Below are 23381 nucleotides of genomic sequence, written 5' to 3'. Positions count from 1 at the left end.
CGTGGAAGCGTTCTAAGTGGAGAGCGGGAGTTCGGTGCGAGGGCGGGAGGTGGTAGCGCCGCCTGAGGCCGTTAGGGAGCAACGGTCTCTCCGCGCGCGTCCCTAACTCGGCGCCGCAGCCATGAGGCGCTTCTGGCCGTGCGCCGTCGTGCTGGGGCTGCTCGCCGTCGAGGGCGTGCGCGGCGCCCAGAAATTCGCAGTCTATCCCAAAATTACCAACAAGACCTTCATCGACGAGTATATCAACGCGCACAACAAGCACCGCAGCGAAGTCCAGCCCCCCGCTTCCAACATGCTGTACATGGTGGGTGTCCCGGGCGCGGGGTGGGAGGAGGAAAGGAGAGCCCTCGCTTCCAGCTGGGCGCTTAGGAGAAGGAGCTTCCCATTGAACCCGCCGCCACCTTTTCTTTCGGAGGGCTCCTTGCCTACGCTTTAAAAAGGCAGATCCTTCAGGACACGCCTTTGGGCATTGTAAGATGACGGTCTCAGGCAGAACAACAAAGAAATTCCTTCCAGTAGCACCTTAAAAGGTAAAGGGACCCCTGACCATTAGGTCCAGTCATTGTGGTGATTTTGGGATAGGGGGCGAATTTAGGTGGTTAGGTGCAGCTCATTGTGGTGGTTAGGGGACGCAGGTGGTGCTGTGGGTTAAAGCCTCAGCGCCTAGGGCTTGCTGATCGAAAGGTCGGCGGTTCGAATCCCTGCGGCGGGGTGCGCTCCCGCTGCTCGGTCCCAGCGCCTGCCAACCTAGCAGTTCGAAAGCACCTCCGGGTGCAAGTAGATAAATAGGGACCGCTTACCAGCGGGAAGGTAAACGGCGTTTCCGTGTGCGACTCTGGCTCGCCAGAGCAGCAATGTCACGCTGGCCACGTGACCCGGAAGTGTCTCCGGACAGCGCTGGCCCCTGGCCTCTTAAGTGAGATGGGCGCACAACCCCAGAGTCTGTCAAGACTGGGCCGTACGGGCAGGGGTACCTTTACCTTTACCTTTACATTGTGGTGGTTATATCTGGAAAGGGATGAAGGCCCTTGGTGAGGTTTTCTGCCTCAGATTGCGAAGTAACCGCAGCAGCTCGAGGCTGAGAATTTTTTCTCAAAGACTGGTGGTTTTCTGAGAATTTTTTCTCAAAGACTGGTGGTTTTCTTTTCTTTTGGCGTTAACGCCCTTTGACCCGCCTCTGAAAGCTGTATGCGTAATTCACATGGTAGAATGAGAATACAGTAGATAGTTGGTTCTTTAAAAGCCTGGCAGTTATTCTACTTACTAGTGCCAGTGACTAATATTTAAGTAAAAGATCTACCAGTGTGAGGGATAAGATCATAAAGGAAAGGCAAAGTGACTAACATTAAAACCAATTAAGCACATTCAATAAAACCTTCTAAAAACATAACTAAACAGTTAAAAGGGGGCAGAACTTGTTTGTTTTAGTGAGACTGAAGACGTGTTACCCATTAATTTACTAGAAGTGGGAAATGTTATTAAAAGCTCCGTGCATGATACTTTTCTGTTTTGTAGAGTTTTGATCTAGGTTTAGCGAAAATAGCGAGAGCTTGGGGACGGAAATGCATTTTTGGACATAATCCAAACAGAAAAGTCCACCCTGAAACTAAATATCAGCCATTTGGAGAAAATATATGGCGGGGATCTGCCTCCAGCCAACCATTTAATGCTGCTGCTGCCATTAATGCATTTAACAGTGAAGTACAATACTATACCTACGATAACCACACATGTTCCAAAGTATGTGGTCATTATACTCAGGTAAGTTTCATCCTCATCTGCTTAGAAAATTTTAATCAAAACTTAAAGAACTTGAGTAATTTGAGACTCTGGATGCTTCCAGACTGTCATATTTTGATGTGATTCAGTCACATCCTGGCAAATTCAAGCTGTGCAATTAAAGTTAAGTTTGGCCTTTTTGCAGTCAGAAAAGTGATGGGGAAATGCCCTGGAAAGTGAGGCATAACATTTGCTTCACACAATGCTGTCTAATAATCTCTCCACAAATAAATCAGGATGAATGCTAATTAAATAGCCAACACTATCAAATCTTCAAACAAATCAGATTGAACATTCATTAAACAGGCCATCTGGAAGTGACCTCTGTAATCATACTTTGTGAAATAATCATATTCCTACCATCACAATAGAAACTGCTTACTTATAAAATGCATTGAATGCTTGAAATTAATTAATTGACAACTTTCAGAAAAAGGTCCCCACTTCAGTTTCAGTTCTGTGGGGTATTTTGAATTGCTAGAAGTTCTAACATCTATAAAAACTCTGAGCTACTAGCAATGGGCCAACACTATGTGTTGCAGGGCTTATGCATGGCAAGTTCTTACCATGAGAATTAAAGGCAAATTGTCTTAAGACAACCCTTCTTTTAATGTCCTGTTCTGCTCTTTGCAGGTGTGTAGTTTACCCATACAAAAAGCAACAAAGGTATAATTTACAAAGAAATGATCCCCTTGGTCATGACACACAGCAGACAAACAACTCCAAAATAAATATTAAACATTTGTTTGTAGTACTTTTGTACCCCTTGTTTGTTAAAGTTGCACAAAGCAGTTTGATAATACTGATTAACAACTGTAACAACCCAAATTCAGTAGAAATAATTGCTAAGCTATCAGCACAAATTACTGACAAATAGGCCTAGAAGCCCAAAGGTGTTTTATTCAATAGCCATGTTATTATTCTAAAACAAAGCATTAAAAGTTAGTGTGTGGATCTGTTGAAGTTTGGTAGGGCATGATATTTCCTAACAAATGTCTCTTTGTAACACAACATACTGAGTTTGTAGCATCCTCTATCAATTGCATCAAAATCAATAATAATTAAATATTCAATTGGGGATAGTGTTCTGTTGCTTTATATTGGAGAACCATTATTTTATACTCACAAATATTTTGGTTACATATTTCCCTGGCACAGGCAATGATCAACACAGTTGCTCACCTTGAGCAATGAATGAGCAATGAATATTTACTGTAATTTTCGCCCTTTGCGGGGACGCGTGCAGCCCTGGATCTGGAGTGGCCCCATCAGCATAGGCTTTGCCTTCCCTCAGGTGGGATACCTGGAGGTCCCCGCCTAACCCCAGTGAGTTGTCCAATCCCACCTGGGGGAAGCGTTGCCAGGGAAACCAGGCCAGGTAGGGGGAGGGATTACCTGCCCACACAATAGAGGGTGGATCTTAATTGTTAATCCTCACTTGGCTCCAGAGCTTCTCCCACCCTACCCACCCTCAGTTAATGCCTTCTTTTGCAGGTTATCTTTTCTTCATAGGTTTTGCAGGTTAACCTTTCTCCACAGGTATGCGGGCGCTGCTACGATAAGGTCGCTGTTAAAGGGCCGGAAAGGAATTTCCCTGCATTGGCAGGTTTCGCCTTTCCCGTAGCAAAACGTCACAACTTTGGCGGTATCAGGCCTTGGGCGGAATCCTTTAGTCCATCTTCCTCTTTGCAGCGGCGATACCAGGGTTCCCCGTTAAAGGGGTTTTTGAAGGGAGGCTTTGGCCGTACGCCGAAAGGTCGTCATTGCTCTCCCCTGCGGCGGCGTAACGGGGGCGGCTATCTCTGCTTGAACATATGTTCTCCAGAGCCGGCCCATCCCCCACACACACACTGGATAACCCTGATGCTCCCTAGGTCCCCGGCTGGGGACTAGGGAGGGAGAACGCCCAATGCCTGAGCCAAGGTCTACCCACATTTGAAACTTAATAAAGTTGTGGCCAATTTAATCCCATAGCACGTTGTCTAGAGTCGTTATTCCACATGACGGGGGGGACCACTCGGGATCTGGGGACTCCGCCTGTCCACGCAATGAATATTTACTGTAATTTTAGATACTATATTTCCATCGCTCAAGATGAGCAGAAATCATACGCCATTTTACATCATAACTGTCAGCTTTTCCCTTTTCTTGTGAGGAATCCTATTCGGAATATGTTTTACATATATATTTTAAGAACATAAGACAAACACCCGTGGTCCATCTAGTTAAGCATTTTCACAGTGACCAACCAGATTAGGGTACTTGAATATAAGCTTTGAATTCTTATATAATATAAAGATGCCTGTAGCCAAATGCCAAGTGAGGGCAGGAATGTGGAGAGAAGCTGATTGTTAGAAATGGTAACTATTAACACAACTTGTACCTTTATCTTATATAATAAAACATATCCTTTCCAGGTTGTTTGGGCTGATTCTTACAAGGTTGGCTGTGCTATTGTTTACTGCTCTCGAGCAACAGATGGAGAGATAAATGTTTTGCATTTCGTGTGCAATTATGCTCCAGCGTAAGTTAACAAATGCTAAAGAGATTGTGTTGACACTCAGCAGTCTAAAATTCATGTGATGGGCAGCTACAGGTGATTTGAAGGAAATCAGGCCTGTTAGGTGGAGCTTCCCCTCCGCTGCTATCACAGGACAGTACATATGACATCAAACATCTTTTTTTGGGGAGAGGGACTTTTCACCAGGGGTTTCAAATCATCTGCGAACAACAAATGTGAAACCAAATGCAAGGGTTATCATTGCAAGGGTTATTTTTGTGACTTCAGTAACTCCTACTTCATGGACCCTTTGCCAATATATATATAATGAATGGTCAGAGATTCTGCAAAAGACCCTCTTTTTACCCTTTTTGAGGGTAAAAAGGTGGTGGTGGAGAAACCATTACTGCTGCCACTACTATCATGGCAGCAAAGAATGCTTTTAAACACTAAAAAAATAGAACAGCTGGTAGGAGGAGTGTAGGAGAAATGGGGCCTGCAGGTGAAAAGAAGACAGGAGTAGCACTGCTACCACAAATAGGAGGTTGGGACATAAAATTCAGCAGGCGTCATTGTGCAGGACATCAGCTAGATTGTGCTGACAGCCCTCTGAAGTCAGAGCCTTCCAGCATTAGTATATACATACTTTATACATGGTGTCTCTCTACAAATGTCTTTGACATCTGCATTTTGCTCTAATGTTCTTTGGCCTCTGAATTGCTATCATGTTCCCCTGTACTTCCCCTGTACAATTCCTAGCTCCAGTCCATTCCCATTTGGACATTGATAAAGTTTTTCATCATTCCTGGGAGGTGAGCTGTCCTGAACTGGATATTCCTTATAAAAACTGGTCAGTCAGCCTTTTGATTTTAAATGCCAACTGCCTGCTTCCATTCTGGTTAGAGTGGTCCCTTTTTAAGCATGTCTGGCTTGTCCTGAAACATTAACAAATCCACCACTGCAAATCCACCTGTCTAGCTGGCCCTGTGCAAGGAATAGGAAGCATTTGAAAGAAATCTATCTTGAAGGGCCTGGTTTTCCCACCTAGCAATAAAAATTTTGCTGCCAGGACCTCATGACTACATTTTGCCACATCATTTGTGCCAACGTGCACCACACACTCCTTTCCAGCACTATCTTATCAGGATATCTAAGTGGTGTTTGCCACCCACAACCTTTCCACAATTGTTTACAGATATAAATGTCTTGCTTTTATTTATTGCTACCGTTGATTTTTATAACACAAAAGTACAATTTTGAGACATGTCTGTCAGGACATTTACAGCATCGAACACAAGTCATTTGTATCTCTGATCAAATGAAAGAATCGATCCCTTACATCTGTTTCCTTAAGATTATTTCGGAAAGCTTTAACCTTTGTTCAAGCACGGGTGTTTCTATAGCTGGCTGACCCTTGCAGAGTGTTCAAGTGAATAGTGTGAATGTTGATAAGGTAACTTAAATAACTTCACAATGTAAGACCACTCATTTCTATAGCTATAGTTTCTATAGCTGGCTGACCCTTGCAAGAGTGTTGAAGTGAATAGTGTGAAAGGTGATAAGGTAACTTAAATAACTTCACAATGTAAGACCACTCATTTGAGCACTGTTACCAGGGTGACTTGGACCACAGTATTCTCTGTATGAGATCCAAATTGTAGTGACCAAAGGCAATGGTGTGTCTGAACTAGGCATAATACCTAAATATATTTGGCAGCTCTATTCTGTGTAAGTCAGTTTCTATATCCATTCTTTCACATTCAAAGACTTGTCACCTCTTCCAGCTCAATATACTCCACTGTGATATTTAGTCTTGTGTGTTGATGCCTTTATACCTAGGACTGCATTCCCTCTCAGACAATTTTACAGGAACTGCATGACAGTGATGGGTAGGGCCAGAGACAAAAATAGTAAGAATAATGGATGTGACTTTTAGCTTTGTACAGTAGGCTTCCATCCAGACAAAAGCCAGACAAAAACCCATCACCATAAGTAAGAGGCATGATCACAGTTCAAGGACTCATTACAGCCAGAAAAATAATTCAAGAGTGCAGAGGTAGGGCTGATGAGGCCCTTGGAAAATTTCAAGGACCAGATGGAGAGGCCTGGAAGGCTGCCTTTGGCCCCAGACCTAGACAACTTATTCGTTACATCTAAAATCTTTAATTATATGACCAGTAGCTTGCATTTTAATTTTCAATTTAGCTTTGTGTACTGAATACATAATGTTACATAATATTTTGTTCTTTAGGGGCAATTACCGGGGAGTTCGTCCTTATAAAAAAGGATCTTCATGTAGCGAGTGCCCAGGAGGAGACACTTGTCAAAATCAACTCTGTAGTAAGTGTGATGATAAACTATCATATTTTTTAAAAATGTATTTATTTAGATAATTTCTATATTGCTTAACACATCGGGCGGGGGGGGGGGGGAAATAAGTGACTTGCAGCGTACCTTTAAAAACTACAAATACAGTATAGTGGTACCTTGGGTTAAGTACTTAATTCATTCTGGAGGTCTGTTCTTAACCTGAAACACCACTTTAGCTAATGGGGCCTCCTGCTGCGTCACCACTGCACGATTTCTGTTCTGATCCTGAAGCAAAGTACTTAACCCGAGGTACTATTTCTGGGTTAGCAGAGTCTGTAAGCTGAAGCGTATGTAACCTGAAGTGTATGTAACCCGAGGAAATACTCTTCCATTATATGACGGAAAAATAAATAAACCCAAGGTAAAATAGTAACATTTTTAAAGCTTTCTTTTGCTTGTTATACTTATTTTCTCTCTTTTCCAGGAAATTCTGAACGTGATAAAGAAAGGAGTGAGAGTATGTATTACATTTTTATTTTGTTGTTTAAATTTAGAGCAAAATTCACATTCAGTAAAAATTACCTTCTTTTTTTAAAATATAGGTTATAAACGATGGAATCCACCGTATGATTTCCACATTACCTGTGATGAATCCTGTATTGCTGTTGCAGTTTTAAGGCCATTATTAATGTTTGTAGCATTTGCAGTTGTTTACTACTTAAAATTACGTTATCCAGGTTTAAATTTAAAACATTAATCTCCAATATGCACATAAAACACACAGCCATTTTCTTTGAGTATCTTAGCTAACAGAGCACATTAACACAAATGCTAATATTATTTTCTTGTGTTTTATATTGTAAAACTAAATTTGGCTTGTTTTTTTTGCTTCATATCACATTTTGTTGTTTTTTTCAAAATTGTAAAAAGTTCTGTTTCATATTGATTCATTGTGAAAATTTTTAAATCTGTAAGATATTAATATAATATAAAATATATGGTCATATCTTGTATGTTAAATATCGTGTAAAAAATAAAGATCGAGCATATTAAAATGAGCTTAATTATTTGACGAGTCCTTTTTTCTTCTTCCAAAATCACAAACCGACAATTTTTAGTGTTCTACTTTAGTTTTATACATGCTTTTATAAATTTAATATGATTTTTTAAAAATGCTGTGGAATAGAAGCTTGAGACAGTTATTATTGCTAAGTAGCTGAGTCCTGTGATTGTTAGCTAGCCAGGTTTTGTTTCTGCTATAATAAGTTAATGATAAAATTACACAATGGAATGGGTGCGCACAAAGATAAAGTTTGTTTGATTTTTAAGCTATTAATGATTTTTAAGAAAGGTATTTATTATTGAAGAGATTTATACAAAAAAGAAAAATTAAGTGGTTCTAACAACAAAATATGAAACTTTCACAAACTTTCACAATAAGGCTTACATGGTTCCATGGATCTCTCTGACTTTAGTATTATGATTCTGCATCCAGACTGCTGGCTGTCTTAGGTTAGGGTTACCAGACGTCCCCAGATTTACAAATCTGTCCTGGACAGATTCCGTCCCTGGAATGTCCCCAAATTTGCAAATCTGACCCCGGGAAACGTGGCAGCAACAGCCTCAGCAGCCTGCAGCCAGTCTGGTAGCGCAGTTGGCTCTGGCTGGCTTCACGAGCTGCTCGCTGCCACCCCCACTGCCAAAGGTGAACCGGGGACGTCTGGTGGTACAGATCTCCTGCCCCCTTCCCCCTTTGTTTTGACAGATCGGGGGAGGCTCAGGAGTCGCAGGCGGACCGCCGTTGCCCAGGAGGGGCGCAAGGGGTGCGGTTTCTCTGCCAGGCAAGGTGCAAAGACCTTCTTTCGCACCCTGCAAAACATAAATGCGCAGTTTTTTAAAAACTGGGCAACGGCCACCCGCCCTCAACTCCCGAGACTCCGCTGATCTGTCAAAACAAAGGGGGCAGGAGATCAGGGAAGGCTTGGGAGTCACGGGCAGGCGGCACACCATTGCCCAGTTTTTTAAAAACTTGTGCATTTTTGTTTCACAGGGTGTGAAAAAAGGGCTTTGCACCTTTATACAATATGCATGTGTGCTTGGGCCCAGGGTATTTTGCCTCACCATCCCCACTACTGACTCCCTGTTGCTACTTAGCTTCAAAAAAAAAAAAAGTGTCCCCAGATTCATTGAAAAAAATATGGTAACCATATCTTAGGTTGTAAGCCTTAAATTCTTTTTATGAGTGGAACTGAGTATATAGTAGTTTCAGAACTGCATGTATGTTTTGAAAGAGCTATACAAAATCAGGCATGTATATAAAGTGAAGTGAAAGCGTGAAATATCTTTGAACTGTTCCATGTTGTCCTTCCTCTTTAAAAATATTTTATTATGCATTTCCCTGGTGGAGAAAACAGTTCACCAACAGACACTGAACAAGTGGCTGGATGCTCAGACTCTAGAGACTGAGTAAGCAGCTTTAAAAAGAAGGCTGTGCACATAAATTTGCAGAAAGTTTTCCACATGGAAATGTGCATGAGGTTCTGTGTGATACTGATTACTAGATGTGGTCTTTCTCTCCCATCCAGTAGGATTTTGAAAATCTGGTATAGCTGATCCACCTATGGGAATTTGTCTCTACTGTGTTGATTTTGTTCTTTGAATCAAAGCAGTATGCTATTTATGAAAGCAGTATACAGTATTAAATAATGGAATCTCTCTCTCTCTCTCTCTATATATATATAGATATATATATCTCCTCCAGATAGTGCTTCTTTCTATATATATTGCTTTCCCTAGTAGGCCTTGTCTTAGCATAGTACTTTTAGGAAATAGAACTGGTATAGTTTCCAGTTTGTTATCTTTTCCTCAGCCATTTTTCCTGGACACTTGTGAGGTTGACTGCTGTTTGCTATCTGTTCTGCAGCTTTTTGAGAATCCTTGCATAACCCTCATTCGTTTCTACTTCACACTGCTTAATACTGTAGTTTGTATCTGTTGGGGTAGCACAAAGAAAGCCAGAAGTTGATAATCCAGAGCAATCAAGGTATCACCTATTGCAAAACATAATTTTAGATTTGATAAAAACTGTATACTTGAACAGTTTTAAAGTTAATATTTTGATACAGTTATAAAAATTACCTGGCGCATTTGAAATATTTGTAAATAGGCAAGTGCAGTTTGCTGTACCAATTAACCAGATTTTAGAAGTCTGTTTTATCCATCTTGAATTAAAACAATCTATACTTCAATTGCAAATCAGAAAGAGTAAATATGAAAATGCAAGTTGCTATAGTTTTTGTAAAACCATAGGCTTTGGGGTTGGGAGACTTTATTTTCTATTATTGGAGAGAAATAGAAATATTATTTCATTTTTTTCAAGCTCACTTTGGTGCACAAAAACACACAAAACATGCTTTTGCAGCTACTTTGTTTCAGCTTTCTGCAAACCAGTTTTAATGTTATAATTTATAAATTATTTAAATCATTGTTTTACTCGTCGCCAAAAAGGCTCCCAGAATGGCTTACATATGTCAATAAGACAGTCCCTGCCCTCAGGCTTACAATCTAAAATACATGTCACAAAAGGAATAGGGTTAGATACGGGAAATCAGGAGAAAACAGAAATAGTAAGAAAATTTGGCCTAGAAATAGTAAAAAAAGTCAAATACTTCAACAAATGGGGAAAAAAAGTCAAATACTTCAACAAATGGAAATCGGACTTGACGAAATTTATATGGCAAGGCAGAAAGCTACTTATTAAATACAAATTATTAACAGATAAGAAAGAAAGAGGTAAGTTTGGGCTCCCTGATTGGAGAACTTATTATGAAGCTGCATGTTTGTGCTGGATCAGAGAATGGATCATGCTAGAAAACATAGTTGTTTTGGATCTGGAGGGATGGAACAATAGATTTGGCTGGCATGCCTATTTAGCGTACTATAAAGAATTTTTAAATCATGTTATCAGAAGGTCGTTATATAAAGTCTGGGAAAGACATCGGAGATTGTTAGAGCCCAAAACACCATGGTGGATATCACTATTAGAGGTATTACCTGTTAAAAAGAAAAATACGGAAGGCAAATGGGTCACATATCAGCAATTAGTAAAAGAAGATCAAGGCCAATTAAGGTTAAGATCATATGAAGAACTTGGCCAATATTGTAACACATGGCTACAATATTATCAAATTGACCACCTATTCAAGCAGGATAAAATTACCGGATTTGGCAAAGAAGAATCAAAACTACAAACAGAGTTATTAAAAAATCCTTAAAAGATATTATCCAAAATGTATAATCTATTATTAGAATGGGATTTAAAAAAAGAAGAGCTGAAGGAAGTTATGATTACGGTAAGTGGGCCAGAGACATAGGCCACATGATTCGATTAGACCAATGGGAGAAATTATGGAAATGTATCAAATTCACAGCCTGCGTCACAATCAGAGAAGATATAATGAAAATGATATATCAATGGTACTTAACCCCAGTCAAATTGGCAAAAATAAATCAAAATCTAATTTGTGCTGGAGATGCAAAACAGAGATAGGAACCAAACAGAGATATTAAACAATTTTGGAGTGACATTCAAGAGGAACTTTAAAAAATGCTTAAAACAGCATGTAAAAAACCCCCAGAGGTATACGTCTTGGGAATTATATCGACTGACTTTCCTGCCGCTAGGAAAAAAGTTTTCTTATATGCAACCACTGCAGCCAGAATGATTATAGCAAGAAATTGGAAGGGAGATAAAACTCCCTCAATAAGAGAATGGCAAATAAGATTTTGTGAATATATAGAATCAGTAAGACTTACAGCAGTGGTAAGAGGCCAGTCAGACCAAAAACTAATAGAGTGGACTTGCATGAGGGAATACATCAAAAAACATTGTTCTGGTATTAATATATCAATATGCAATGAATGAAACTTATAGAGTAAAAAATTAAGAAGAAATGGGTATAAGATGAGATAGTCAAAAATAATACTGATAACAGCGAAAAGAAGAAAAGAAACAAAGGAAGCCACATATAGGTGAAGGGAAGTCAAAATTTATGTCTACATGCTGCTGAAGTTGATAAAAGGCTCTCCTAGACAACAAGTGCACCTGTGCCAAGTGACAAATATGGTTCTAAGAGTATCCTAAAGGAGAGAAAAAGCCAAAAGTTTATGGTTTGTCAGCTCAGCCATTGGAGGGGTCCCCCAATCCCATCTTTCCTCCTCTCTGATAGCCAGATGAAATGACTGCTGTTGAGGAAGAAACCTGGAGCTCATCTTTCAACAGAGTCAATTTCCTTATTTTTTCCGGTCTAGGTAAAAGAAAGAGAAGGAACATTACCTTAAATCTTTTTTGTAAGCAATATTCTATTATTTTCAATAACGCAAAAGGAATTTACAGAGATTACTACTAAGTAAAATTATTTGAGCACTGTGAAATCAAATATAAGTGGTTTAAATTCAGTTTGGGTAAACTGGGATTTGTTATGAATAGTTGCAGGGGGTTGGGTTTGCACTGCTCTATGACATAGATGTCCTGCTTCACCCATTGCCCTTTATTCACAGAATATACTGTGGTACATACAGATCACACAGGTGCCACCTTTGCTGGGATCATACCAGTGCTGGATTTACGTATAAGCTAAACAAGCTATAGTTAAGGCCCCACTCTCTTGGGGGCCCCAAAAAAATTAAAGGAAAAAAAAACTGGATGTACATTTCCAAAATATAAGATGAAAAACAAATAAAATATAACCTACATAGTTAGAGCTTAATAATTATTTCAGTATTAATATACTTCTTAATTCTATTTCACTATTAATATACTATTAATATACTGTGGGAATATGGTCATTTGTCCATAAGAGCATGGGCAAAAGTTCATTATTGCAAGGATGATTTCATAGCAGAAAGCATTGCTTGGAAGCATGATCAACGCGTGGAGAGCTCATGCCATCCAATGATTGGCCTACGTAAGCATAGCCTGATCAAATACGTGGTCTGGTGTGAGAACATGAGACTAATGTATTGTATTGTCTTTTATCTGCTGACTGAGGCAAAGCTCTCTCCTTGAATTTGTATCTTTTCGTGGACACACAATAAAGGCTGTGCTCCAGCAGCTTCTAGAGAGAGCTGCGGCCAGACTTCTTCAACCCATCTTGGCGTGAGACTGATTATTTACGGATGGCGAGCAGGTTCTCGTCAATATACTTAATTGTATTTCAGTTCAACAATTACTTTGATAAAATACATACTTTGTTTTGTGCAAATGGCTTTAGATACCTATTAGGTCCATAAATTACCATATAGAATATAGTAAAAGGTAAAGGTACCCCTGCCCGTACGGCCCAGTCGTGTCCGACTCTAGGGTTGTGCGCCCATCTCACTTAAGAGGCCGGGGGCCAGCGCTGTCTGAGGACACTTCCGGTTCATGTGGCTAGCGTGACGAAGCTGCTCTGGCGAGCCAGCACCAGCGCAGCACACGGAAACGCCGTTTACCTTCCCGCTATAAAGCGGTACCTACTTGCACTTAGGGGTGCTTTCGAACTGCTAGGTGGGCAGAAGCTGGGACCGAACGACGGGAGCTCACCGCGCCGCGGGGATTCGAACTGCTGACCATGCGATCGGGAAGCCCTAGGCGCTGAGGTTTTACCCACAGCGCCACCCGCGTCCCATATAGAATATATTCAACACAAAAAAACAGCGACAATTTGTTGTTGACAAAGGACAGCTGGACCTATAAAGGGCCCCATTTCCTTCAGTAGCTTAGGGCCTCATCAAACCTAAATCCAGCCCTGGATCATACCACAAGTCTTGCCTTCTCAGCGGAATAAACAAATTGTGATTTACAGACTTTAATGTAGTTCCACCCCGCTTCCATCCTAGTGTCCCTGGAGAAAACGGGCACAGATGAAATGGGCTTTCACACTTTCAGGGATCCTTTCCGAGCCCAAGGTTGGATTCTGACTCGAAGCCTTTGCTGTCTTGACCTGTCTCCCGGGTTTGGTTTAACAACAATTATTAATTAATTAAATAATAATAATAATAATAATAATAATAGCAGCAGCACTCAGATGAGATGTCCAACTGCGCTTTTCCCAACAGTAAGGGTTTTATAAAAAATAAAAATACTCATCGCAGACACCCGCTTCTCCTCAGACCGCTTGCCAAAGTGCCTGGGAACCAAGCGGAACTCCTCCCCTAAACAAAGTTAGATGTCGCTGCACCCAAACGGGCATTGCAGGGGGTTGGACTAGATGACTTCTAGGGGTCCCTTCCACTTCCTACTCTACAATTCTACGATTCTATGACCTCATAGCCTCCTTCCTGTGTTTCCCGGACGCTTCCTAGTGGGGCTGCCCCACCTTGTGGCGCTGATGCAAGTCAGCGCGCTCTGGATATGGCAGGGATGCATACAGTAACGGACTTAGAACGGGCGGGGGCGGGAGAGGAGGAAGAACCGTGGGCCACGCGCGCACTAAAAGTGGCGCGAGAACGCAGGCAGTGCGCGCGCAAAGTTCTAGCCGTTTAATCATCCATTCTCCTCACCGTCTCCTGCAGTTTGAGCGGCCCGCTGCGCAGGGAGCAGGAGGCGGCGGCGGCGGCGGCGGAGACCGTTAGAGGGCAGCTATGCTTGCTGCGCGCGCCGCCGCCCGACGCGCGCTTTTTTCCCAAGCAAGCCATGGGTTTGCTGTGGTGGCCGCGGGTGGCGCTGGCGCTCGTCGCCTTGGAGGTCGCGAGCGGGCGCCGCTTCCCCAGCATCAGGAACAGGACCTTCATCAACCAGTATCTCGACATCCACAACAACTACCGCAGCGGGGTCAATCCCCCCGCTTCCAACATGCTGTACATGGTGTGTGTCCGCGGGGTGGAAGCAGGAAAGGGAGCCGAGGGCGGGGAGTGTTGGGGGAGAAGCTGCGCCTGTCATATGCCCCTGCCTCAGGCAGCCGGTCTTGGTTGCTGTGGGGGTGCTGGGAGAAGGCTTCGCCAAGGGGGGCAAGGGGAAACTGCCCCTCTAAATCAAGTACAGTGGTACCTCAGGTTAAGTACTTAATTCGTTCCGGAGGTCCGTTCTTAACCTGAAACCGTTCTTAACCCGAAGCACCACTTTAGCTAATGGGGCCTCCTGCTGCCGCTGCGCGATTTCTGTTCTCACCCTGAAGCAAAGTTCTTAACCTGAAGCACTATTTCTGAGTTAGATGTGTGTAACCTGAAGCGTATGTAACCCGAGGTACCACTGTAAATCAATAAAAATAGCTGACTAGCTGAAGTTCTGGCCCCCCATATTATTATTTATTATTATTATTATTATTATTATTATTATTATTATTAGAGTTTATATGCCACCCTATACCCAGAGGTCTCAGGGCGGTTCATAGAAAAGATCACAACATATATAATCAGAATAAAAACAACACCCTAATAACACCCTGTCTCAGAAAAGAGCCATATTTTAAAAGGGTATATGAAACCTGTCTCTCTCTCCCCCCCCCCCCCCCATAAATCCTGGCTACTCCCATGGGAGAAGCCTTTGTGAATGGCTGGGGTTTTTTTGCCACAGATTACAGAATAACAGACCAGCCTTGGTTTACTAAATACCTTGATGACGGCAATCTTTTCTCTTTTTTAGGGTTTTCTGTCCATTTAGAGTTACACCTCATGTCTTGCTTCTGAACCATAGACATAATTTTTACATAGTCGAATGAGGAAAACTTGTTGGCTCTTAAAAGACCTAGCAGTTATATTTACGGCTGCTAAGTGTGTAATGCTTTATTTAAAATAATGTTTAAGTATAGAAGTACCAGGGCTCAGGCCCCGATTCTCTATGAGGTGGGTCATGGCGTGCCTTCCTTAAATAAATAAATATTGCCTTCAGGTTCCTGGGTGATGATTACATTTTCCAGGGTTTAATTGATTCCAGAACTCAATCCCTTCATAAATTGAACCCTGACTAGTGGCTTTTTTAGGTTGAGCTAAGACTGACTATCACCTGTCCTGCATCTAAGTTACAGTAGCTTGTTACCCACAGGGGGGTTACCCACAGAAACTAAGAATAGGTTGCTTACTTGTAACTGATTAAGTCATCTTGTTAGTATTTCAAATAACTGTTTATGTGACAAAAAGAGTGAAGGATCAGAGAAGAAGAAGAAACCTATCCTTTTTATAATTCTTTAATAGGATGTTATGATTTTTACTATAACTGCAACCCTCTCTTTTATTGCACCAAATATGAGTATAGTTCTAGATGCTTTTCTTTGGCTTTCTTTATATGCATTTCTTTCAAACAATATATATGCTTTTTCTTATATCAATAACTTTACATATTTTTCCTTCTGTAAAGAAAGTCCAGACTGTTCATTAAGTGGAATATAAAATTAATTCATTATTTTATTGTTTTAAAATGACCAAATCAAAACAAAAAAAAATAGTCTGAATCACTTCCACCTTTGGGAGTATTTGTTTAAATTGTTGATTATCTAAGGCAGCCACTTGTTTTGCATCTCTTGATTGTTTTTACCCAGACCTATTCATTATTAATATAGATTTTTAATTTGAATGACACACTCCAGTTGTAGAGGATCCCATATTTGCAGTTTCTCTAGTAAGAACTGAAAATCATTTTTTCTTGACAGTATTTCAGCATGAACATAAAGACTAAGTTTTCTGTAGTTTCAACAATCAGTTTCCTTTTGGCCACACATTCCTCTAAATAACAGCATGAAAGTAATGAAAATGTATTTTAATTCATTCAGTTTCTTTGACATTTTAGTTCCTATACAATTCGCTGTGTTCCCCCCCCCCCCCATCAAGAAAAGCAATAAAATACTTACCGTAACTGAGGCTCTGCCCCCCAACATGAAGCCTGTCCCAACACAAATTCTGGCTATACCCATGCTTGTGGGTAGATTCCCTTGAACTCAATGGGGCTTTCTTCTGAGTAGACGTATAGAATTTCATCATTCAACAGCTTGATGCAAATAAATATTTCTGAAGAAATACTTGCTAGAACTCAAGATGTATTATCAGCACGTTTACTATACATGTATAATGTTGTGATAATGTCATAATTTTTTATATTTTGCAGACATTTGATCTAGCTTTGGCTAGAATAGCTAGAGCATGGGCACAAAAATGCATTATTATGCATAATCCAACTGATATGGTCCACCCTGATCCTAAATTTAGGCCTTTTGGAGAAAATATATGGGCTGTAACTGGCTATAAATACCCATTTGATCCTGCTGGCCCTATTGAAGATTTTTATGACGAGGTAATATACTACACCTACAAAACCCACAAATGTACACGTGTTTGTGGTCATTATACTCAGGTAAGTTCTTCTCTTCTCTGCTTACATAGTCCACAGAATTTGAAGCAAAATGCAATAACTTTAATTATTTCAGACAATAAAAGTATGAAGTAAATATTGTAGTTGCTCTGTGATCATAAACTGTGAAGGAATAATTGCATTCTGTTATTATCAAGGATACTTAGTTATAAAGTATATGGAGTGTTTACAATTAATTTAGAGGCAACTGACAAAACAAACCTTTACTTTATTTCAGTTCCGATATTAAGTTAACATGTATTGCTGATGGTTGTAAGATTTGTAAAAACTGAGCTACTAGCACTAAATGTTACAGGGCATATACATAACAGCAGAGTTTTTACTAAGAAAAGGAAGGGCATTGAGTTTTGTTTGTAGCCCACTTCTGTTTAGTTTCAATTATGTCAGATACAATAAGACTTAAATATGGGACAAAAAGTTGGGATACTTATTGGGGAGAATCTGGTGTTTTTCTATTATTATTTTTGTTATTTGTCGGGGCTGGCATGTCTTTTATTGTCGAAAATTTTAACACACACACATGCATATACAGTGGTACCTTGGTTTACAACCATAATCCGTTCCGGAGGTCCGGTTGTAAACCAAAACAGGTTGTAACCCAAGGCTAGCAATTTCGCCAATGGGGCCTCCCCCCCCCCAAAAAAATTGGTTGTAATCCAAAAAAAGGGATACGCACTTCCGGGTTTGACGTTGTTGTAATACAAAACGGTTGTAATCCAAAACGGTTATAATCCAAAATGGTTGCAAACCAAGGTACCACTGTATATAACATGCATCACCTTGGCCCCGTGATTGAGGGACCCTAGGGCCCTATTTGATCATTGTGGTGTGTGCCCTGTGGTAGAGCACTTGCTTTGCATGCAGAAGGTCTCAGGTTCAGTCCCCAGCATCTCCAGGTAGCGCTGGGAGATGCCTTTTTGAAAACTTTAGGAGTACAGAATAGGATACTTGAATATTAATCTAAGGTATAAATGTGCCTTTAGCTAAATGCCAATAAAAGTGGAGGGAGGGAGAGCAAAATCTGGAGAAAAAAATGAATGTAATAAATGATATTGTTGAACGAAGCTTGGACTTTATATTGTATAATCAAACATGTTTTTTGCAGGTTGTTTGGGCTAATACTTATAAGATTGGCTGTGCTATTGTTCACTGTCCTGCGTCAACTAATAGCAAAGGAGCCAAAACCAAGAATTTTTCATATTTCGTTTGTACTTATGGTCCACCGTAAGTTAACAAATTTTAAAGCGATCTAAACTTGTGTTACACTTAGTAATCATAAAACACCAAACTGTATGCCTGTTTGAAACTGAATGTATTAATTTTGGATTTTGTAAGCTAATTTACATTTCGATTATTTTTTAATTGAAAAGCAACCAGAAAACTTAACAGCTATGCTTTTCAGCCTTTACAATTTTAAACATTATATTCTGTGAACTAAAATATCAAGAACGGTAAAAAGTTCTCAAAACAGTTAGGAAAACAAGAAAATGATCAGAAATAGCTTTAGTTCTGTCCCACCTGTATCTTGAACTTAAATAATGTACAGTTGTATACAATAAACAATATTGCAAATTACGGTAGGCTGCATAATAGGCGGCATTATACTCAATTTACCGTATTTTTCTAAGACTTGGTTTTTTTACCCAAAAATTAGGTTTAAAATTGGGGGTTGTCTTATACATGGGTAGTGCTGAGGGGTGTTTTCTAAATTTGGAGTCCCCAAAAACACCTGGCATCTTATATATGGGGGCGGGAGAGAGAGAGAGGCAGCGACCATTTTGCACAGGGGTTTTGTTCCTGGCCCCCATGCACTTTGGTAGAGCATGTATAAGCCTGCTTCACCCTTTTCCTGATCCAAAAGGACCCACGCATTGGTGATCGTGCATCAATTGGTTGCGCACAAAATTATCACCGTTTTTACTTTGTAACACTGAATTTGTCTTTCCTTCCAGAGTTGCCTCAGCTAGTTAGCCCTCATTAACTATATGAAGCTACAACAGTTTAGTCCTGTTAGTTAGAATAGTTTAGTCCTGATGCAGCACTTTATTCTTACATAGAATCTCATATAACATGCTGCCGCTTCATCCGTCTGGGAAGCAGTGGCAGAACTTCATGCTCCAGCACCAGGGGGTGGAGAGCAGCTGGGGGCAGGGCTGGAGATGTCTTGTATATATATCTTAATGGTGATGTCTTGTATATTAGAAGTACAGACATCTTCTCAAGATCTCAGTATTAGAATATGAATACAAAGAGCTGCCATTACCCCACTTTTTAAAGTGTTGGGGACCCTCTTGTAAAAGCACCTCAATTATTATGGAGAAAAAACAAAATTCTAAACACTTGAGGAGTGGTCAAAACAGTGGAGCATGTAGGACTTCGGTTTAAAATTAAATTTCTTCAAACACACTTCTTGTACAAAAAAGTAAAATTAGGTGTAGTAAGAGTATCATTTTACATGCATAAAAGCTAAAAACTAAAGGTGGGGGAAACAGAATGTTGTAATAAAGCACCAGTATATTGACACGACTAAACCACTAAACAACAACAAATATTTAAAAAACCTCTACCTGAGCTAGGAGCTATCAGTTCTTAGTTGCAGAACAGTTTCAAAAATTATCAGTATAATTTTGTTAACTGACTGAAGAGCCAAGGCCGTAGCTAGTGGGTAGTGAGGTCTATAAATTAAAATATTGTTTATTGCCTCATAAGAAAAGGTTTTAAATAGAGGGTGAATAGAATGGGGGGGGGGGGTTGGAGGAGAGGCGGAAAGAAGAGCTAATTTGTCTGTGGCTAGGGGGCGCAATCTGCCAGGGGCGCAAGATCACCTAGCTACGGCTCTGTGATTCCCTAAACAAAATATTGTTTGTTAGTAACATAGAAAGTAAATGTTCTCCAGTTAACAGAAATACAGTGGTACCTCCGGATACGAACGCTTCTGGTTGCGCACGCATCGGGTTATGAGCTGTGCTAATCTGGAAGTACTTGCTCCCAGATGCGAACTTTGCCCCGGGATGCGTGTGGAAATCGTGTACCAGAGGCACACGTGCGCACGCAGGAGACACACTTTCACTAACGGAGCCTCATGTTAAGAACAGTTTCAGTATAAGAACGGACCTCCGGAACGAATTAAGTTCGTATCCAGACGTACCACTGTATAAATAATATTAATTTGAAAACAAATAATTACAGGGGTCAGGTAGCTGCAGGACATAAAATACCAGTACAGTGGTACCTCGGGTTAAGAACTTTATTTGTTCTGGAGGTCCGTTCTTAACCTGAAACTGTTCTTAAATGAGGTACCACTTTAGTTAATGGAGCCTCCCGCTGATGCCGTGTCGACACCACGCAATTTCTGTTCTCATCCTGAAGCAAAGTTCTTAACCCAAGGTACTATTTCTGGGTTAGCGGAGTCTGTAACCTGAAGCATCTGTAACCTGAAGCGTCTGTAACCCGAGGTACCACTGTACAAGGTCAGTTCCATGGATTATCATGATGATACACAGACTAGCATTGCCTGGATAATAGCACCTGGAATGATTTGCAACTTGCTGGAACCAATAGAAAGCACAAAACATTTTGATCTTCAGTTTAATTTATGTACTGAATACATTATTACATCCTGAAACTGTTTTTCAGGGGCAACTAGGAAATAGGAAGAAGAATGGATGTGACCTTTGTGCCACACAGGCTTCCATCCATAACAAAAGTCAGATTTCTGTGCTCTGTACACACACACCCTTCACCATCCAGATAAATAAGAAGCAGGATCATAGTTCATGAACACATTAAAGGTAAAGGTACCCCTGCCTGTACGGGCCAGTCTTGACAGACTCTAGGGTTGTGCGCTCATCTCACTCTAGAGGCCGGGAGCCAGCACTGTCCGCAGACACTTCCAGGTCACGTGGCCAGCATGACAAGCTGCATCTGGCAAGCCAGCGCAGCACACGGAAACGCCGTTTACCTTCCCACTGGTAAGCGGTCCCTATTTATCTACTTGCACACGGGGGTGCTTTCAAACTGCTAGGTTGGCAGGCGCTGGGACCGAGCGACGGGAGCGCACCCCGCCGCGGGTATTCAAACCGCTGACCATGCGATCGGCAAGTCCTAGGCGCTGAGGTTTTACCCACAGCGCCACCCACGTCATGAACACATTACAGACAGGCAAAAACATTTGAGAGTGCAGTGCAGGGCTGGTGAGAAGAGAGAATGCAACATTGGGGGAGTTCCAAGTACCAGATAGGCCTGGAGGTCTGCATTTAGCCCCCAGACCTAGACAACTGATTCATTACATCTAAAACCTTTTATTACATATCCAGTAGCTTGCATTTTCATTTTTAGTTTTGTGCACTTTGTGTACTGAATACATAACGCTATGTAATATTTTATTCTTTAGGGGCAACTATGCAGGAGTTCGTCCTTATAAAGCTGGAGCTCCATGTAGCCAGTGCCCAAAAGGAGACACTTGTCAAAAGAAACTCTGCAGTAAGTATAGAATTAAATGATGCAAACAGTCATGGAAAAGATGATGATATCAACCATCACATACAGTGAGGGGGGAAAGTATTTGATCCCCTGCTAAGTTTGCCCTCTGACGAAGAAATGACGAGTCCATAATTTTAATGGTAGGTTTATTGTAGCTGTGAGAGACAGAATAACAGCAGCAGAAACCCAGAAGACAAAAGTCATGTGCAAAGGCGTGTGAGTCCTTTCCATGGGAGGTAGGCAGCAGGTCAGTCCAGTTATGTAGTGCTGAGGAAAGGTGATCAGGGCAAAGCTAGTCTCCTTGTGTGGGGCCAGTTGTCCTTTACCAATTGCATGGGTCCTTGGCAGTGGTAGTGCTTCTCCAGGACAGGGCCCAGACTCCTGCCATTTGGGGTCCTAAGCAGTTACAGGTCAAAGCCAACAGTATAAATTGAGCTTCAAAACGTAAGGTAGCCAATGTGGCCCTGTCAGAACCAGTGTTATATGACTGGTTTGTCTTAGGCCTATCAATAATCAGGCTGCTGAATTCTGAAGTAGCTTCAGTTTCTGAACAGTCTTCAATAGTCTTCAAAGGCATTTGCAGAACAAGTGCATTACAGTTATCCTATTTTAAAGTCTTTCTTCATTTGTTATAACTATTCTCTCTTCCAGGAAATCCTGAACGTGAGAAAGAAAACAGCATACGTATGTATTATATATCTGTATTATAGTTTAAATTTACTTCAAGAACAAAACTCACATTTCATAAGAATGCTTTTATCTTTTTTAAAATAGGCTATTCACGATGGTATCCACCCTTTGAATCCCGGATTATATGTGATGAATCCTGCATTGCAGTTGCAATTTTAAGACCATTATTAATGTTTCTAGCTTTTGCAGCTGTTTATTACTTAAAACTCCGTTATCCAGGTTTAGGTTATAAAGCATAATTTTTGATAGGCGTATATAACTTGAATATAACTAATATTTATAAGAATATTTTCCTGCATTTTATATTTTAAAAGGAGATTTGGTTTGTTTCTACGATACTTCAATTTTTCTGAACTTGTAAAAAGTTACTTGTTGCATATTAATGAGTTGTAAATACTTTTAAAACTAGAATACATTAGTGTAAGTAGAATATATGGAGTGGTGTTCAACTGTGTTTTACTCAGAGTAGACTCATTTAAGTTAATGAACATGATTAAGTTAGTTTCATTAATTTTAATGGATTTATTCTGAGTAAAGCTTAGCTGAATGCTATCCATGGCCATATCTAGTATGCCATGTTCAACATTAAGTGAAAATAAAGGCTAAGCATATTAAAAGAAGTTTATTTATTTATTGTATTATTTATTTTGCATGATTAACAGGATGCAATGAATGAATGAATACTGATGTGATACAATGTCACAAAGTGGTCCATCTGGCTTAACATGTTCCATATAAAGTTTTTCCCAACTTTTTACGTTCTTATCCTGTGAGCACTTTCCACTGCACTGTCCCGTGTCATTCCTTTATTTATCACAAAGGTTAGGTGGTTAAAGTTGATTTGCTGGGAAGACCATCAAATCAACTTTAATCACTTAACCTGAATTTTCTGGTATGTGATTAGATCCCACTCAAAAATAGCAACAGTTTGAAAGAGCCCTTCATTTCTCTCTTTATGAGGTTTAGTGTGTGTGATTAGCCTAAGATTAGCCATCTATATGGCAGAGAATCGTCCACAGTTTTTACATGAGTACCAGCCTTACGTCCTATATCTGGGGAAAATTAAGGCTTCAGAGATACTACAACCTGCTCATGTATCAGGAAACTGTGCATATGACTATATCATTTCTATGAACCCATCTTACAACTACAGTCAAAAAATAGCCTCCGTGTCCATGTGTTTACTCAGATGTGAGTTGTGCTAACAATCAAGATTTACTCTCAAGTAATTGTGTATAAACTGCAGCTTTACAGAGCAATCCTTACTAGGTAGATTTG

General features: G+C 40.6%; 2 protein-coding genes across 3 annotated transcripts; both read left to right on the top strand.

Annotated features, from left to right (window-relative positions):
* The first annotated feature begins 49 nt into the window (after window positions 1–49).
* Window positions 50–7619, top strand: LOC307225735 (GLIPR1-like protein 1). 2 transcript variants are annotated; one of them, XM_079993829.1, is made up of 6 exons: window positions 50–304; window positions 1516–1761; window positions 5039–5091; window positions 6531–6619; window positions 7074–7106; window positions 7192–7619. In XM_079993829.1, exons 1-6 carry the CDS (start codon window positions 122–124, stop codon window positions 7344–7346), a joined length of 759 nt encoding a protein of 252 aa, XP_079849955.1. In that variant the 5' UTR covers window positions 50–121; the 3' UTR covers window positions 7347–7619. The 2 variants fall into 2 exon arrangements, with proteins under 2 accessions (XP_079849955.1, XP_079849954.1); XM_079993828.1 differs by lacking the exon at window positions 5039–5091 and adding an exon at window positions 4197–4303 and having other exon boundaries at window positions 52–304; window positions 7192–7608.
* Window positions 7620–14121: 6502 nt separating this feature from the next.
* Window positions 14122–22723, top strand: LOC307225734 (glioma pathogenesis-related protein 1-like). The gene is made up of 6 exons (XM_079993827.1): window positions 14122–14435; window positions 16668–16913; window positions 18037–18155; window positions 21325–21413; window positions 22065–22097; window positions 22188–22723. Exons 1-6 carry the CDS (start codon window positions 14265–14267, stop codon window positions 22340–22342), a joined length of 813 nt encoding a protein of 270 aa, XP_079849953.1. The 5' UTR covers window positions 14122–14264; the 3' UTR covers window positions 22343–22723.
* Window positions 22724–23381: the final 658 nt, after the last annotated feature.

Source organism: Podarcis cretensis (genome assembly GCF_951804945.1).
Source record: "Podarcis cretensis genome assembly, chromosome: 10".
In the NCBI taxonomy this organism is placed as follows: Eukaryota; Metazoa; Chordata; class Lepidosauria; order Squamata; family Lacertidae; genus Podarcis; species Podarcis cretensis.
Note: the sequence above shows the minus strand (reverse complement) of the source record. Positions and strands in the feature narration are given on the sequence as shown.

Excerpts from the sequence above, each read along its gene's own strand:
- LOC307225734 (XM_079993827.1), top strand. The coding sequence starts at position 14,265 with ATGGGTTTGCTGTGGTGGCCGCGGGTGGCGCTGGCGCTCGTCGCCTTG. Across the intron at positions 14,436-16,667 it reads CTTCCAACATGCTGTACATG|ACATTTGATCTAGCTTTGGC; the intron begins GTGTGTGTCCGC and ends TATATTTTGCAG. Across the intron at positions 16,914-18,036 it reads TTTGTGGTCATTATACTCAG|GTTGTTTGGGCTAATACTTA; the intron begins GTAAGTTCTTCT and ends TGTTTTTTGCAG.
- LOC307225735 (XM_079993828.1), top strand. The coding sequence starts at position 122 with ATGAGGCGCTTCTGGCCGTGCGCCGTCGTGCTGGGGCTGCTCGCCGTC. Across the intron at positions 305-1,515 it reads CTTCCAACATGCTGTACATG|AGTTTTGATCTAGGTTTAGC; the intron begins GTGGGTGTCCCG and ends TCTGTTTTGTAG. Across the intron at positions 6,620-7,073 it reads TTGTCAAAATCAACTCTGTA|GAAATTCTGAACGTGATAAA; the intron begins GTAAGTGTGATG and ends TCTCTTTTCCAG.